General features: G+C 50.2%; 1 protein-coding gene across 2 annotated transcripts in view; it reads right to left on the bottom strand.

Moving 5' to 3' along the window:
• COL26A1 (collagen type XXVI alpha 1 chain) overlaps positions 1-16,400 on the bottom strand; it is a gene marked incomplete at both ends in the record, with an annotated part of 160,418 nt that overhangs the window by 102,105 nt on the left and 41,913 nt on the right. For both annotated transcript variants that reach the window (XM_080702996.1, XM_080702997.1), the window contains one exon: positions 9,642-9,764. In XM_080702996.1, the coding sequence (XP_080559122.1) occupies positions 9,642-9,764 (123 nt within the window). The remainder of the gene's footprint in view (positions 1-9,641; positions 9,765-16,400) is intronic.

The raw sequence follows: 16,400 nt of genomic DNA, 5'->3' as shown, positions 1-16,400 counted from the left end.
TGACTTGCATTTATTGGAGAAAGTAAGCAAAATGACAAAATTTTAGAAATGGAGACAAGATTAGTGGTTGCCGGAGATTAAGGATGGGGTGGAGGTGGGAAAAAAGTAGACGTCACTCTAAAAGGGCTACAGGAAGCAGCGTGTGATGGCACATGCCTGTTATCCTAGTACTTAGGAGGCTGAGATGGAAGGATCACAGTTTCAAGGCCAGCCTCAGCAATTTGGAGGGGGGAGGTCTGGGGATGGAACCCAGGGGAATTCTACCTCTGATCTACACTCCCAGCCCTATTTTTTATTCTTCATTTTGAAACGGGGCCTCACTGAGTTGCAAAGAGCCTCACTAAGTAGCTGAGGCTGTTTGCGAACCACGATTCTCCTGTCTCAGCCTCCCGAATGCTGGGATGACAAACGTGCGCCACCATGTCTGGCTTCAGCCTCAACAATTTAGTGAGGTTGGCAACTTATCGGGGACTTGTTTCAAAATTCAAAAATAATAAATAAAAATGACTGGCGGTATAGCTCAGAGTTGGAATGCCTCTGGGTTTAATTCCCAGTACTAAAAAAAGATAAAAGAAAGAGTGGGGAGGTTGGGGACCACATACCACAAGAAGTGTCCTGTGGTGATGGAAATTTTCTGGACAAGGCTCAGAGAGGGTAAGTAACTTGCTCTGAACCACATAGCTGGACTGAGCCTCTGGTCCTCTGGATTCTACAGCTATCAAAGAGGCTGGGAGGCAACCTGAAAAACAACTGTCTCTTTCTTATGCCGGAATAATCAGAAATCTGGGACACTTCGTGCCCCCAAGGACTGCACCAATGGTATGAGAGAGAAAGAAAAGGGGAAATGGAGCCAGGTGTGGTGGCGCACGCTTGTGATCCCAGTACTTGGGAGGCCAAGACAGGAGGGTCACGGGTTCCAGAACAGCCTCAACAATCTAGTGAGACCATAAAAAAGTAAAATAGGGCTGGGTATGTATAGCTCAGAGGTTTAAAATGCCCCTGAGTTCAAACCTTAGTACCCATCCCCCCCCCAAAAAAAAAGAAGGATGGAATAAAGAGAAAAGGGAGACCAAGAGAGAAAGTTTACAATTGATCCCACCCTGGGGCTCATGTACTGTCCTGTTTCTCCCACAAAACTTCTATGCAAACACAAATCAAAGCTTCACAGGTGCTGGAAAGGATGGAGAAAAAACAAAATTGGACCCCACACAGTTTCAGAAAATGGCGAGAAGAAACAGACATGAAATACGAAAACCGGAACATTTCTATGTAAATACTGCGGTTGAGACGTGGCCAGACATGCCAAGCAACTGGGACTTCAAGTAAAAGAGTACGTGCGAGGGAGCCCCGGGGGGCTTCACTGGGCTGAGCCACCCTAACCTCAGCGCGAGGAATGCAAACGCAGAGCGTGCCCGGGCCGAGCCTGGGGGCCATGCGCCTGGAATCTGCTTCTGCTTCTGCCCTGCCAGGCTCCTGCAAGACTTCCCCCAGCGAACCTCACTTCTTCCCCCAATAACCTTGGGAGGTAGCACTGTATCACCTCCATTTTACATTTGGGGAAACAGAGGCTCCGAGGACAAATCCTGGCCACTGAGACATCGGGGGAGGTGTGCTGGAGGTTCTCCTGTGATAGGAGAAAACCGTGTCTCACTCCTTTTCTTCCTTTTTGGGGACACTATGGTGTGAGACATGATGCCTGGAGCCACTGCTACCATTCTGTGATCTTGAGGAATGTCATGGGGGACACATGGTGGAGAGTGAAGTCAAAGGAGCCCTGGGTTCCAGGGGAGACATGTGAGGCGGTAGCTATGGGGGACCCAGCAAAGCGGGGGTCTGTGATGGGGGCCCCACGTGACCCAGGAAGCCATAGCACTGACCCTGCCACCCTTAGTCCCTTGCTCAGCCAGCAGCCGGGAGGCCACGGGAGAGGGGATGCTCCCCGATTCTAGCTCAGTTATGAGTTACCAGCGAGAAAGAAAAGCGCATCACTCCCTCCCTCCGTAGCAAAGACTAAGAACAGCAGAGGGAGGCTAATGAAGATCAGAGATAGGGACCCTCTCTCAGAGTGGAAGGGAAGGCCTAATTAACGAGGCTCCTGCTGGATGGCTTTGCGGGCAAAAGGGGGGCTGGAGAGAATGCATGCCCCCCTCACTGAGTGTCCTGTACTCTGTTCTTAGCCCTCAGGAGGGGAGAAGAACTCCTGGAAGGCCCAGCAAACGCCGGCACTGAAGACCCCGCTGCTGCTAGAACGCTGTTCAGAGCATTACCTGAGTCAAAGAGCAGAGGGCAGCCATGGAATTAGTGAGCATTTGGAAATATTTCAGTCCAGGTCACTTATCCACAGTCAGCTAGTCTACCTTTTCTTAAAGGTGTATATGCATTTCACCTCTGACATACACTCCTAGCCTTTTTTATTTTACATTTTGAAATAGGTTCTGGCTAGGTTTCTGAGGCTGGTCTCAAACCTGCAAACCTCCTGTCTCAGCCCCCTACTTGCTGGGATAACAGGTGTGTGCCATCATTCTCAGTTGCATTCTTATATGTTTAAAATAAACAGCAAAACTCAACTCGTAAGTTGGGCATTGAGAGAACCGGCGCACTGTTCCCTGTATTCCAAGGGCTTCCACAAAGAGAATCCTGAAAGCTCATTTTCTGCACCCAAGTGTCATACAAGGGTACGTGTGTTTGTGTGCATGCATGTGTATATATGCTGTGCTTCCACTCGGGTGGCTAGATGTGAAATGCATCCATCTCATTAATAATGAGATCGCTGCTAATGTCCAGTATGGCTTAATTCTATAAAGGAAAAACTAGCTAGAAATACCTATGACTTTCTTAATTTTCAGCTCTGGGGAATGAAGTCAGGGCCGTGCACATGTTAGGCAGATGCTCCACCACAGAGCTGTATCCCCAGCCCTTTTCCTTTTTTAGAGATTGGAGATAGGGTCTCACTAAGTTGCCCAGACTGGTCTCTAACCTGAAATCCTTCTGCCTCAGCCTTCCCAGCAGCTGTGTATTAGTCAGCTTTTCATTGCTGTGACCAGAATACCTGACAAGAACAACGTAGAGGAGGAAAGGTTTGCCTGGTTCACAGTTTTGGTGGCTCAGTCCACGGTTGGCTGGCTTCCAGACAGAAACATCATGGTGGCAGGGCATGGTGCAGGGCAGCCATTCAACTGATGGCAGTGGAAGGAGAGACAGACAGACAGACAGACAGACAGACACACACACACACACACACACACACCAGGGAAAGATATAACCCCCAAGACCATGTTTCCAGTGTGCACTTCTCCATCCACACCTGCCTTACAGTTACCACCCAGAAAATCCATTCAAATGATTAATCTATCACTGGATTTATCTACCAATAGATCAGAGCCCTGATTCGATTTCATCTCAGAACGGTCCTGCATTGGCAACATGCGCACGTGCTCTTCTAGGGGATGGTCCATATCTAAACCATAACCAGCTGTAATAACAGGTGTGCACTACTGCACCCAGCAGAAATATATAACTCCCCATGCTTATGCCTCAATCCCGGAGGCAATACTAGTTTGCAAAAGTCAAACTCTAGGTCTTGAAAAGAGCAAGTCTCAAGCTTGTTCCGCCATGCAAATGGCAAGACGGGTGGAAGTCCAAATTGTGCAATGAATGGATGACCTCGCTCCTCAGGGACTGTCTTCTGGGGCCAGCAGCTGGCTCTCCCCCGGGAGAGAAAAACAGCCACTTCTCCCGCAGAGTTCTGAGCCAGAGCCCACCTTCTCAGGGCCACCGACAGACTTATCCCAGAAGCTGCTCCAGGATCAAGATGAAGGCCCCTGTGGGAGAAAGGCCGGAGGGGCGGGGACTGCACCCTCACCAGAGGCATCTCTGGACTGATAAAGAAGGGAGTAATATATTTTTCTTCATTATGGATCTATCGGCCATGCCGCCAGTACAGTGTTTAAAAGTAGCCCTCTCTCAGCCAGGGATGGGGTCATGTATATCTATAATCTCAGTACTTGGAAGGCTGAGATGGGAGGATCACAGGTTTGAGGCCAGTATAGTGAAACCCTCAGCAATTTAGGGAGCTCCTGTTTCAAATTAAAAAAAAAAAAAATAGAAAGCCGAGTGTGGTGGTGTAGACTTGTAATCCCAGCATTTGGGAGGCTGAAACAGGAGGATCGCGGTTCAAGGACAACCTCAACTACTGCTTAGTGAGGCCCTCTGCAACTCAGTGAGACCCTGCTTCAAAATAAAGAATAAAAAAATAGGGTTGGGAGTGTATCTTGGAGGTAGAATGCTACTGGGTTCCATCCCCAGTAACACACACACACACACACACACACACACACACAGGAGAAAAAAAAGAAAAGAAAAGAAAAGAAAAGAAAAGAAAAGAAAAGAAAAGAAGAGAAAAGAAAAGAAAAGGCTGGGCATCTCTGAGATAGAATGTCCCTGGTTCAATCATCAATTAAAAAAAAAAAGCAGCCCTCCCTCTTAAAATGTAAAATGAACATCTCCACTTCCCTAGAACCTGTATACACAATCAGAACCCTAAGAACTCTACAATTAACAATGATGAAAAAAAAAAAACATCACTTAGCGAATACCATAGTAACCATTGTTGCAAGTGAGAATCATCAACAGGTGCTGAAAATAGTGGATGGGAGTATGATGAGAAAAAAGGCATTTGAGCCAGGCGCAGTGACACACCCCTGTAACCCTGGTATGTGGGAGGCTAAGACAAGAGGATCGCAGGTTCAAGGCCAGCCTCAGCAACTTGGCAAGATCTCTTTTCAAAATTAAAGCAAATAAATCAATAAAAAGGGCTAGGGTTATATAGCTCAGACACGATGACATTGAGATTACGCATTTTTAGCCAGGATGCTGTGAAAGGGGTCTTGTGTCCTCCCAAGAGCATCTCCTTAAGAGGTACATACAACTGAGCCGGGCGTGGTGGTGCACGCTTGTAATCTCAGCATTTGGGAGGCTGGGACAGGAGGATCATGGTCCGAGGACAGCCTCAGCTAATACTTAATGAGGCCCTTTGCAACTCAGTGAGACCCTGTTTCAAAATAAAGAATAAAAAATAGGGCTGGGGGTGTAGCTCAGAGAGAGAATGCCCCTGGGTTTCATCCCCAGTACCTAAAAAAAAAAAAAAGAGAGGTACATACAATCGGTCTCATGAAAGGTGGGGTTAACTTTGCCTGGCTAAGGTGGCCGCTGCCAGGTTTCTCCACTGCTGTGTAATTCTTCTTTCCTTTTTCTTTTATCTGTACAGTCATCCCTCCACAGATATTCAAGGGCCTCATCCAAAGCGGTTTAATATTTGTATCGAACCTACATACATCTTGCCATAGACTTCAAATCACCTCTAAATACAGGCATGGAAGTGCACACCTGTAATCCCAGTACTTGGGAGGCTGACATAGGAGGATTTCAGGTTCAAAGCCAGCCTCAGCAACTTAGGAAGGCACTCTACAACTTAGTGAGACCCTGTTTCAAAATAAAAATAAAAAAAACAGGTGTGGTGACATATACTTATAATCCCAATACTTAGGAGACCGAAATAGGAGGATCGTAGGTTCACGGCCAGCCTCAGCTACTTAGTGAAGCCTTCCACAACTTAATGAGACCCTATTTCCAAATAAAAAATAAAATATGGCCGGAGGTGTAACTCAGAGGTAGAATTCCTGCCCCTGGGTTCAATCTCCAGTACCACAAAAATAAACAAATAAATAGGGTTGGGTGTGTAGGTCAGGCGTAGAATGCCCCTAGGTGCAATCAATCCCCAGTAACACGCACACACACATCATCTCTAGATGAGGATAATTCCAGGAATTGTGGAATGTGAAATGGGGAAAACATCTGGAATGGGGGGAAACATCTGGAATAGGAAGAACAACAAGGTTGCAGAGGTGAGATTGGGAACGGCGTGAATACTCATTTTGTACCATATTCAGTTCTACCATGTTGGAACTTTTTTTTCCCAATAGACTACTTCCTTCATAATCACAACAATAAAAGGTAGAATGCAAAGCTAGAAAGTCAAAAGAGCCTCCCCTCTCCCTGTCTGCTCAGTGGCCTGTGGTCAGGACCAGGTTTCCTGCCTGTCTGTGGTCCCACTCATCTCTGCTGCTGGCGAGCCCTAGGCTAGCGCTGCGCCCTGTGGGGGCGGCCCTGTGTGGCGGTCAGAGGCACAGGCCCTGGCTCCCCAGCCCACCCGCCATTTTGGGCATATTTTTATATACCTTTCATTTTGGCATATGAAAAGATATCAAATTTATGATGACCCAAGCTGGTGAATTTTATGAGTCAACTTGGTTAGGACCCAGGACCAGGTATTTGGCCATATGATGAGATTAACATCAGTAGACTGTACTGGTGGGGGGGCACACACCTGTAATCCCAGGTTTTAGGAGGCCGAGACAAGAGGATCTCAGACCCAAGGCCAGCCTCAGAAATGCAGCAAGGCCCTCAGCAACATCGTGTGTGTGTGTGTGTGTGTGTGGTATTGGGGATGGAACCCTTCTACCTCTGGGCTACACTCCCAGACCTATCTTTTATATTTTATTTGGAAACAGGGTCTTCGAACCTGCATGATCCTCCTGTCTCCGCCTCCCAAGCACGGGGATTAAATGCTTGCGCCACCACTCCCGGCCCTCAGCAAATTTAGTGAAACCCTGTTTTAAAATAAAAAATAATAACTAGGCATGGTGGCCCATGCTTGTAATTCCAGTACTTGGGAGGCTGAGAGAGTAGGATTGTAGGTTCAAGGACAGCCTCAGCAAGTAGTGAGATTCTCATCAACCTAATGATACCCTATTTCAAAATTAAAAAATAGAACCGGGCATGGTGGCGCATGCTTGTAATCCCAACATTTGGGAGGCTGAGAAAGGAGGATCATGGTTCACAGATAGCCTCAGCTTCTTAGTGAGGCCCTTTGCAACTCAGTGAGACCCTGTTTCAAAATAAAGAGTAAAAAATAGGGCTGGGGATGTAGCTCAGAGATAGAATGCCTCTGGGTTCCATCTCCAGTATTGCAAAAAATAAAATAAATAAATAATTGAGGCCTCCGAGGCCGGGATTGGAGCCTGCCAAGGGGTTAGGCCGGTGCTGGGGCCAGCGAGGCCGGGATCGGAGCCTGCCATGAGGCAAGGATGGTGCTGGGGCCTCCGAGGCTGGGATTGAAGCCTGCTGAGGGGTTAGGCCGGTGCTGGGGCCAGCGAGGCCGGGATCGGAGCCTACCACAAGGAAGGCTGATCCTGGGGCCTCTGAGGCCGGGATCAGAGCCTGCTGAGGGGTTAGGCCGGTGCCGGGACCACTGGCCGGCATCGGAGCCTTCCGTGAGGCAAGGCCACTACTGAGGCCTCCGAGGCCTGGATCGGAGCCTGCCGAGGGGTTAGGCCAATGCTGGGGCCATCAGCTAACATCAGAGCCTGCTGTGAGGCAAGGCCAGTGCTGGGGCCTCCAAGGCCGGGATCGGAGCCAGCTGAGGGGTTAGGCCAGTGTCGGGGCCAGCGAGGCCAGAACCGGGGCCTCCCATGAGGCAAGGCTGCTGCTTGAGCCAGCGAGGTCTGATCAGTCCACTGGGTAGCCAGGCCACAACTGGGGCCATCAAGAGTGGGATCAGTATTTGCAACGCGGCATGCACAGAGAAATATCGCAGAAAATTAAAACCAGATGCTTCCCCTAATCAGCAATAACTAGGAGGAAAGGGGCAACAGGAAGTGGTCGAGCTATAGAAAGGGCCCTATAGTGAAGCAATTAAGGTGACCAATCAGAGGGTATGGAATAGGGGAGGATGGAGCCTCTTTAAAAAGCAGGAGGTACATAAACATATGTATCAAAGTTAATCACCAAGCATGGGATCAAGGGAGGGGGAGGGAATGGGATGGGGGCTGGATGAGGGCTAATTGGATGATGTGTGCTTGTATATCCTCTCAAGTCTTATATTCCAATGTGATGTATGATTACAATGCACCAATAAAAATAAATTAAAAAATAAATAAATAATAGAAAATAGGGCTGCAGGTGTAACGTAGAGGTAGAATGTAAATAAAATGTGGGTGGAGCCACTCAGAGGTAGAATACCCCTGGGTTCGACCTCCAGTACTCTCCCTCTGCAAGTCAGTAAACTAAGTAAAGCAGATTATTCTCCATAATGCAGGTGGGCCTTGGGCAATCAGGTGAAGGTTTTCAGGGGAAAAAACTGACCCTCCAGGGTAAAGAGGGCATTCTGCCTTCAAGCCTGTCTCCATACTCAAGTGACAACATCGATTCTTTCCCCTGGGTCTCTAGCCTGTCAGCTTACCCTGCAAATTTTGAATTTGCCAGTCCCTAGAAGCCAGTTCCTTCCAGTAACTCCCCCTCCAACAAACTACACGTCCTATTGGCTCTGTCTCTCTGAAGAGTCCTGTGTAACTCCACTCAAAGACTTCCTGTTAGAAAGGGGGTGGGGTCACGAAACGCTCTCAGTCCAAAGCAGGGAAAGGGATTCTGAGTGTGAGAGCTGCCTCCAGGCACAGAGGGGGAGGGATGCTCCGGGAGAGGCCCCAGGCTGGATAGGCTGAGGGGAGAGCAGTTAGGGAACGTCAGCTCCTGGGGCTGGAGCAGAGCCTGGTGCAGAGAGGACAGGGGAGGGAGGTGAGTTAGGGCCTGGGGGCCCTTGAGGGCCAGGCCTGGCAGCGAAACCTCCTTGTGGACACTGAGGAGCAGGTGTGTGAGAAGGCGAGGCTTGGGCGGGTCCGGAGCGGGGCCGAGGGCGGGGCTGTGGGAGGGCGGGGCCGAGGGCGGGGCGGTGAGAGGGCGGGGCTGGAGGATGGAGCTTGGGGCGGGGTTTTGAAAGGGTGTGACTTGAGGGAAGGGGCTGTGGAAAGGGGGCATTGAATGTGCAGGGCTGTGAGAAGGCAAGATTGTGAAAAGGTGGAGCCATAAAAGGACGGGGGGGGGGGTGTTGAAGGTTGTGTCTGAGGGCGGAGCTGTTAAAACAGGGGGTTTAAGCCGGGCGTGGTGGCGCCCCCGTGTAATCCCTGCTCTTGGGAGGCTGAGGCACAATGATCGTACAGGTTCGAAGCCAGCCTCAGCTACTTAGTGAGGCTCTCAGCAACTTTGTGAGACCCTGTTTCCAAATAAAATATAAAATAGGTCTGGGAGTATAGCCTGGAGGTAGAAAGCCTCTGGGTTCCACCCCCAGTACCACCAAAACAAACAAACAAACAAACAAACAAACAAAAACCTGGGGGTTTGAGTATGCAGCTGTGAGATGGGGGGGGGTTGTGAATAGATAGGGCTGGCTGGGGGCTAGTGAAGAGGGTGGGGCTTGCATCCTGTGTGAGTGGGCAGAGCAGGTGAGAGGGGGAGGCCTACAAGAGGCTGGACTTCAAGGGCGTCATAGCCCCATGTTCCAATTTGGCACCCCATATCTGGTTGGTTCTCTCTTTAGCCCCACCCGACCCTTCCCTGCATCGTCTGTGCCCTTGTACCACTCATTTGTGGTGGCTTGCTACCTGCCAGACACCCGGTGGACTGTAAGGTTTTATCTCACTGTCCATTTCACGCTCAACTCTTCATCTCCAGCCTCCCCCAGAGATGTGCCGGGGTTGGAATCCTCCGAGGGGCAGGGAGGGGAGAGCGGCCAGCCCGGGGCCCTTTACCTCACGAGGTTGGCACAGGGCCCTGGCCAGCGGCAGCTCTGGTACACGCGCTGCACCACCGTCTCCGAGCCATTTTGCACCTGGCAGGACACCGTCCGCGTCACCGTGTGATGGCACCAGTGCCTGTGGGGAGAGCAAGAGTCTCGTCAGCTCCCTGCTCCTAGAGGCACCAACTGTGGGTCAGAGTGATGGAGGCTAGAAGAAATAAGTAGGTAGAAAGGGGACAGTCAGGAAGGAGAAGTAAAATGTAACTTAAATATAAGAACCTGGAGCTGAAGTGCTTCAGCCTCGAGTTCCTTCCCAGGCCTGACTCTCCCAAACTCCTGGGAAACCTGTAGCTCCTGGAGTTAACTAAAAGAAATTATAATTGCCCTGTACACTGATAACCAGACAGATACGATATTTTGAGAAACCTATAATTTAGGACACTCCAGCTTATCTGTCAGTCAGCTAAGGAGGACCCCAATCAGCCTGAAGACCCTGAGGCTGACCAGACCGCCAGAAAGCGCCTCGGGACTACCAGACTGAAATCATGAAGGTCCCCTATAAGAAGAGAACCCTGAGCTGCACAAAATGCCTTCCTCATCTTGAGGGGCCGCATTCTCTCTTGAATGTGTATTTCTTCCCTTTCCCCAAATAAACCTCTGTCCACGTCTCTGATTGGCGTATGCTGGAATTGTTTTCCGTCATGTTAGCCAAGGACCCTGCAGATCCTGAGTTTCTAAGCTGAGGACTCACCCCGACAAGAGGTTGTGCTGGAGGAGGAGGGGCTCCTTCTCTTGGGTAAGGGGCCCACTGAGACCCTCTGTCCCGGTGTGAGTGGAAGGGAGACTGCTCACACTGTTTGACCTTCAAGCTCTGGCCTCATTTCAACCGTGGAATGCTCACTGTGGAATCAGCAAAAAAGACAGTGGCTGCCCGAAACCCCACTCTGGTGGAGAGGACAGGCAAGGAGGAGAGGGACACAGCCCCAGGAACATGGGGTACAGGTTTAGCCCCATGGTGAGCACCTGGCACTACGGGAACAGAGGAGGGCTGCTCCCAGAAAAGGTCCCTGATGAGCACTGAAAGACTGCTTAGCTGACCAAATGCATGGGGCCACGAGAGGGGCAGCCTTAGCAGAAGACAGAGCCACAGGGGCAGGGGCACGCTCAGGGACCTGCTGCACCTGGAAGAGGCCAGCAGGCTGGAGGAAGTGGCAGCGCCAGGGGAAGGACGAGGACTTGTGCTCCTGCTGGAAGTCAGTAGGGAGCCACTGAAGGTTCTCAGCTCTCAGCTGGGCAGCGACTGGCTACAGCCAGTGTGACAGGTAAGCAGCGCTGAGCTTGGGCAATAGAGGTGAAGGGGATAGAGGGCACGTGTGTAAACAATATGAGGATTAGAGCCAGCAGGCTAGCCTCGGCAACTCGGCAAGGCCCTGACTCAAAATTAAAAATAAAAAGGGCTTGGGTGTATCTTGGAGGTGGAATGACCCTCGGCTCAATCCCCAGTACAAATAGATAATAAATACAACAAGATGGCCATCAGGAATCTGCTTCCATCCCCCCTCTTCCATCACCATAGTCTAGAAACTTGAAAGCTAAAGATAAGTCCCTGACACCATGGGAAAACAAGAAGCAATGGGCCAGTATTTTGGAGGAGTCCTTAAAAGACAGAAAACAGATGGGACTAGTTTGAAGGAGAAAAGCACAACCGGACATGTACAGGAAAGAGGACCCGGGCTGAAGGTGGAACCCACTTAGTAGAGGGTAGAGGAAAGGAACCGGGGTGAGTGTCAGGGACTGGTCAGGGGGCGCAGCAGAAGGAGTGCGGCAGGGAGGACCCGAGTCCCTAGCTCTGCTGGTGTAAAGAATCAGGTATTGGATTCACCTAGCCAACAAAGCTTAGATGATTTTCTTTTTCTTTCCTTATTTTTTTTTTTTTTTGTGGTACTAGTAGTACTAGGGATTGAATCCAGGGACGTTCCACCTCTTAGCTATACCCCAGCCCTATTTTATTTTTTTACTATTTATTTTATTTTATTTTGGTGGCACTGGGGTTCCTAGAAACCCTTCTACTTCCGGGCTACACTCCCAGACCTATTTTATACATTTTATTTGGAAACAGGGTCTCTTAAGCCAGCGCGGCTGACTTCGAACCTGGGCCATCCTCCTGTCTCTGCCTCCCAAGCGCAGGGATTACAAGCGTGCGCCACCACACCCGGCCTTATTTTTTTATTTTGAAACAGAATCTCGCTAAGTTGCTGAGGGCCTTACTAAATTGTTGAGGCTGGTCTTGCAATCCTCCTGTCTCAGACTCCCAAGTTCTAGGATTACAGGTGTGCACCACCACACCCAGCTAGCTCAGACAATTATTAATGAGAAAAAAACACAAATGAACAGAGAGAGCAAGATAAGGTTCTAGATATTAAAATGTATAAGTAAATACCATGTATAATCTGACATCAAATTTTTAAAACTCTTGACAACTGAACAATTTTTAGGAAAAAATATACTACCAATACTGGCACAGTCAAAAATGTCATGGAAGGCCAGGCGTGATGGCGCACGCTTGTAATCCCAGCATTTGGGAGGCTGAGACAGGAGGATCGTGGTTCACAGACAGCCTCAGCTACTTAGTGAGGCCCTTTGCAACTCAGTGAGACCCTGTTTCAAAATTAATAATAATAATAATAATAATAGCCATGGAAGAAATGGAAAAGTAGTCAAAAGTGGACCTTCCTCAGGAAAGGCACCAGGAGACTGAGCTCAAAATCCAGTTTTGTCACTGACCTGCTATGTGACTTCAGCAAAGTAATATGCCCTTTTCTGAACCTCAACTACATATAAAAAATATCTAAGCCAGGTGTGATGGTGCATGCCTGTAATCCCAGTATTTGGGAGGCTGAGATGAGACTTGCAGGCTCAAGGACAGCCTCAGTAACTTAGTGAAACCCTCAACAACTTAGCAAAACCCTGTTTCAAAATAAAAATAAAATAAGACTGGGGATATTGCTCAGAAGTAGAATACCCCTGGGTTTAATCACCAGCATATTCAAACAAGCAAACAAAAAAACCAAGAAAATAAAAAACTACCCCTCAAAGTTTTGGGGAGTTCTGAATAGTGTTGCATAAACCAGGCAGTGCTACCCCAACCAAAAGAATCATAATTGATTAGCTGAGCCAGGAGCAGTGGCGCATGCCTGTAATCCTATTTGGGAGCCTGAGACAGAAGGATTGCAGGTTTGAAGATAAGTCTCGAAAACTTACCAAGATCCTGTTTCAAAATAAAAAAATAAAATAGACCTGGGGGTGTAGCTCAAAGGCAGAATGTCCTTGGGTTCAACCCCCAGTACCAATATATATATATCTCCTTGGTTAGCTGGCCAATTAAGCCCCACAATATTAACAACAGTTTACAGATTGTTTTCTCCTGTCTTGCAAATGGGAAGAGAAGGTTGCAGTGAGGTTTAGCTTCATTGTCTATGGCTATGGCTCAAAGCAGAGGCCGACGAGGAAAGAGGCTGGCTGCCCAGGTCAAAGATGAGCATGCTGGAGTCGGGAGCAGACTTCCCGTCCTGGTGACCATTTGCCAGCGGAGGGGGAGCATGCGAGGGAGAAGGCAGGGTCTAGGGCCACCAGAAGCGTTCTGACCCAGGGGCCCAGCAGGGTCCCACCTACCCAAGACAGACAATCTTGCCTCTTCCAGTTGCCCAGGGAGACAGAATCCTGAAACAGAGTGATTTCCTGCAGCCTGGGCCCTTCCTGCTGAACTATGGGGGAACAGGCTCTGCATGGACACTCTGAGCATCTCCAAAAGCAAAGAAGTGTGATTCACCTCAAAATGAGATTCATCCCATCAGGGGACAAACACAGCACCCCAAGATTCACTAGGAGAGGGGGAGTCTGGAACAGACAGTCAGTCCAGCCATCTCTGAACCACACTGGATCAGGATTTTCTATAGGGAAATGAGCTGTGAATTGGAAAACATTTCCCGAGGCCTCGAATCCCCGTCTTCAGACATCTGATCTTTTAATGGGCTGTAAACGGCTTCCAATAATCCAAACCTGGCCAAAAACAAGGAAGATGGCAGGCAGAGGCATGGAGAAAGGGCTCCAGGCCTATCCAGAAGGAACTCAAAACCCACTTCGTCCCAGGGTCCTGTGGTTCCAGGGACATGCCTGGCCTCCTTCCTAGGACCCCCATCATGAGCATTTTACCTGTGTCTTCTGTTCGCTGGTCGACATTCCGCCACCATTCCACCACCCCTACAGGACACCCCATCCCTGACCATGGTGATGGATGGGTGAGCAGGACTCTCCAGGTTACAGAATAACTGTGACCAGAAAGGGCTTTGGCAGAAACCGTGGGTTCATTTTCCAACCATCCTAGAAAGACAGGCCTGGGCACACAGAATTTGGGCACATTCTTGGCAGGTCCGTGAGGATGGGGAGGATCGGCATTAGCTTTGGGCATTATCCGAGCAATGTTTCTTTGTCATTTCGCCTCCCTGCTCTGCAGCTGAGCATGATGGAGGGTCCGGGAGGGCCCACTCCCTCCCAGGGAAGGCCTCGGGGACGGATCTGCTTCCATCCAGACCCCCTTTCTTGTGAACAGAGGCCGCTTCACCGCGGGGGAAGAGCAACCAAACTGGCCAGCTGCACCAGCTCCAGCTGCTCCCACAGCCGTCTTCGCCACGCTAAGTGGTTTGGCTCTGTGGCTTGGCTGAGCACTGAAATCCTTAATTTAGGGTCCTTTGGGAAAATGAGTGCTAAGTGGTTTCAGGAAATCATGTCATGATGGAAGGGAGGGACCTTCAAGACACCCCAGGGCTCATACCCACCTCTGAGCATGGCTGTAGGATGCTCTCTGGCCCCTGGGGAGCTGCTGTCATAGCAACAGCCCAACCTCGCCCTGGGGCTCAGGCTCAGGGTCCCCAGCCCTAGCACTCCCTATTAAGCTTATCTTCGGGGCCTGATCTCTGTGCCCCTCCACCCCCTAGACGCAGAGCCTGAGCCCATCGACCCCCATTTCCTCATCCCGAGCTCTACCCCTTCAGTGTTTCCCCTTGAACCCCACTGTATGCCCCCACCTAACTGGAGAGTGGTCACCCTTTACCATAACCCACAGGACATCACAACTGCCATCTGTCCAAAACTGAGCCCACGACGATCCAACCCCAACCCACTCCTCCACGCTGGTGACCAGCGCACTAAGTTCCCCAAGGATCCCCAGGAGCTAATCGCCCCAGGCTCACCTCCCAAGGTGGGCCTCACCCTCCCAAGCTCCCTCCCCACTGGCCCATGGTCACCAGGCCCAGCAAGTAGGCTCCAGCATTCAGCTCCAGCGTCCCAGCCCATCTTCCTGTGTCCTCCTCCTCCTCCTGACACTAGAGGGTGCCCTCCAGAACACAAACCTGCATGCTGCATCTCAAGGGAAATACTCCCTCTTACCACCCACCCACCCACCTCTTTGGGGTCGCCTCCTAGCCTGCTCCGCTGGGCCATTTATATCGCCATGTCGTGCCCCAGAAAGCCAGTCTCCTTCCCCTATTTAGTCAACTCATTCATTCTGCCAGTCTCCACTCAGGCTCCCTCTCCTCCTGGGCCCCTTGGACTTCCATGGCCAGGAAAGAGCTATCACTTAATGTCCCATGGCCTGAGTCATTCGGGAGGACCTTGGGCTCCTCAGGATGATCAGGGGTTCAGAGCAGGCCTCATTGTGGAGGTGTATAGCTGGGACCCCAAGTACTCCAGGGGGCCTTCTCCCACTCAGTCGATTACTTCTTCAACAAAGCTGCCGCTAGCTTGCTGTGCGCCAGGCCCCAGCATGGTCACCTCCAAGTCGGAGGTGTCCAGTTTCAGACGCAGACCCTCTCACACCTTCCCCTCGTCCTAATCACCTGGCCCGCTCCAAGAGGCAAGCCACAGTGGATTTGCCCACCAAGTGCGTCCGAGGAGCTGGTTTGCAGCCTAAGCAACAGCAGTGGTCAAAGCTGGTGACTGTCAGGCCACGGCCACTAATGTGCTGCCGAGGGACATGTCAGTCCCCAGAGAATCACCAGCAGAGGAGCCGCTCGCAGCCCCTACCAGGCCTGCTGCGTGCCCTCCCATTTCCTGGGCAGAGAGATCCCTTCTGCAGGCAGAGGGGGCCCAGTGCCCCAGGGCCTGTTTTATGGTTGGCAAAGCACTTTTACATTCAGTTATAGGCTGGAACTGTGCTTTCTCCTGAATAAATATGCTGAAGTTCTAACCTATGGTACTGTATTTTGGAGATAAAGGGTTTTTAATTTGTTTGTTTGTTCGTTTCCGTGGTCCTGGGATTAAACCCAGGGGCATTCTGCCTCTGAGCTACACCTCCAGGCTTTTTTTTTTTTTTTTTTTTTTTTGGTGGTGCTGAAGATGGAACCCATGGGCCTTTTACTTCTGGGCTGTGCCATCCTCCTGTCTCCGCCTCCCACGAACTGGGATTACAAATGTGCACCACCTCTAGCCTTTTAACTTTTTGCTTTGAAACAGAATTTTGCTACATTGTTGAGCCTGTCCTCAAACCTGTGATCTTCCTGTCTCAGCCTCCCAAGTGCTGGGATTAAAGGCATACACCACTGGGGCCCACTGAAGATAAAGTCTTCAAAGAGGGAATCCAGTTAAAATGAAGTGAGAAGAATGGGCCCTAATCCAATCTGTCTGATGTCCTTATAAACAGAAGGGATTTGGACGTGAACACAGACAGTAGGAAGACCATGTGAATCAGGGGGGTGGCGCACGCTTGTAATCCCCA

The sequence above is a fragment of the Muscardinus avellanarius genome (genome assembly GCF_963383645.1).
Source record: "Muscardinus avellanarius genome assembly, chromosome: 10".
Lineage (NCBI taxonomy): Eukaryota > Metazoa > Chordata > Mammalia > Rodentia > Gliridae > Muscardinus > Muscardinus avellanarius.
Note: the sequence above shows the minus strand (reverse complement) of the source record. Positions and strands in the feature narration are given on the sequence as shown.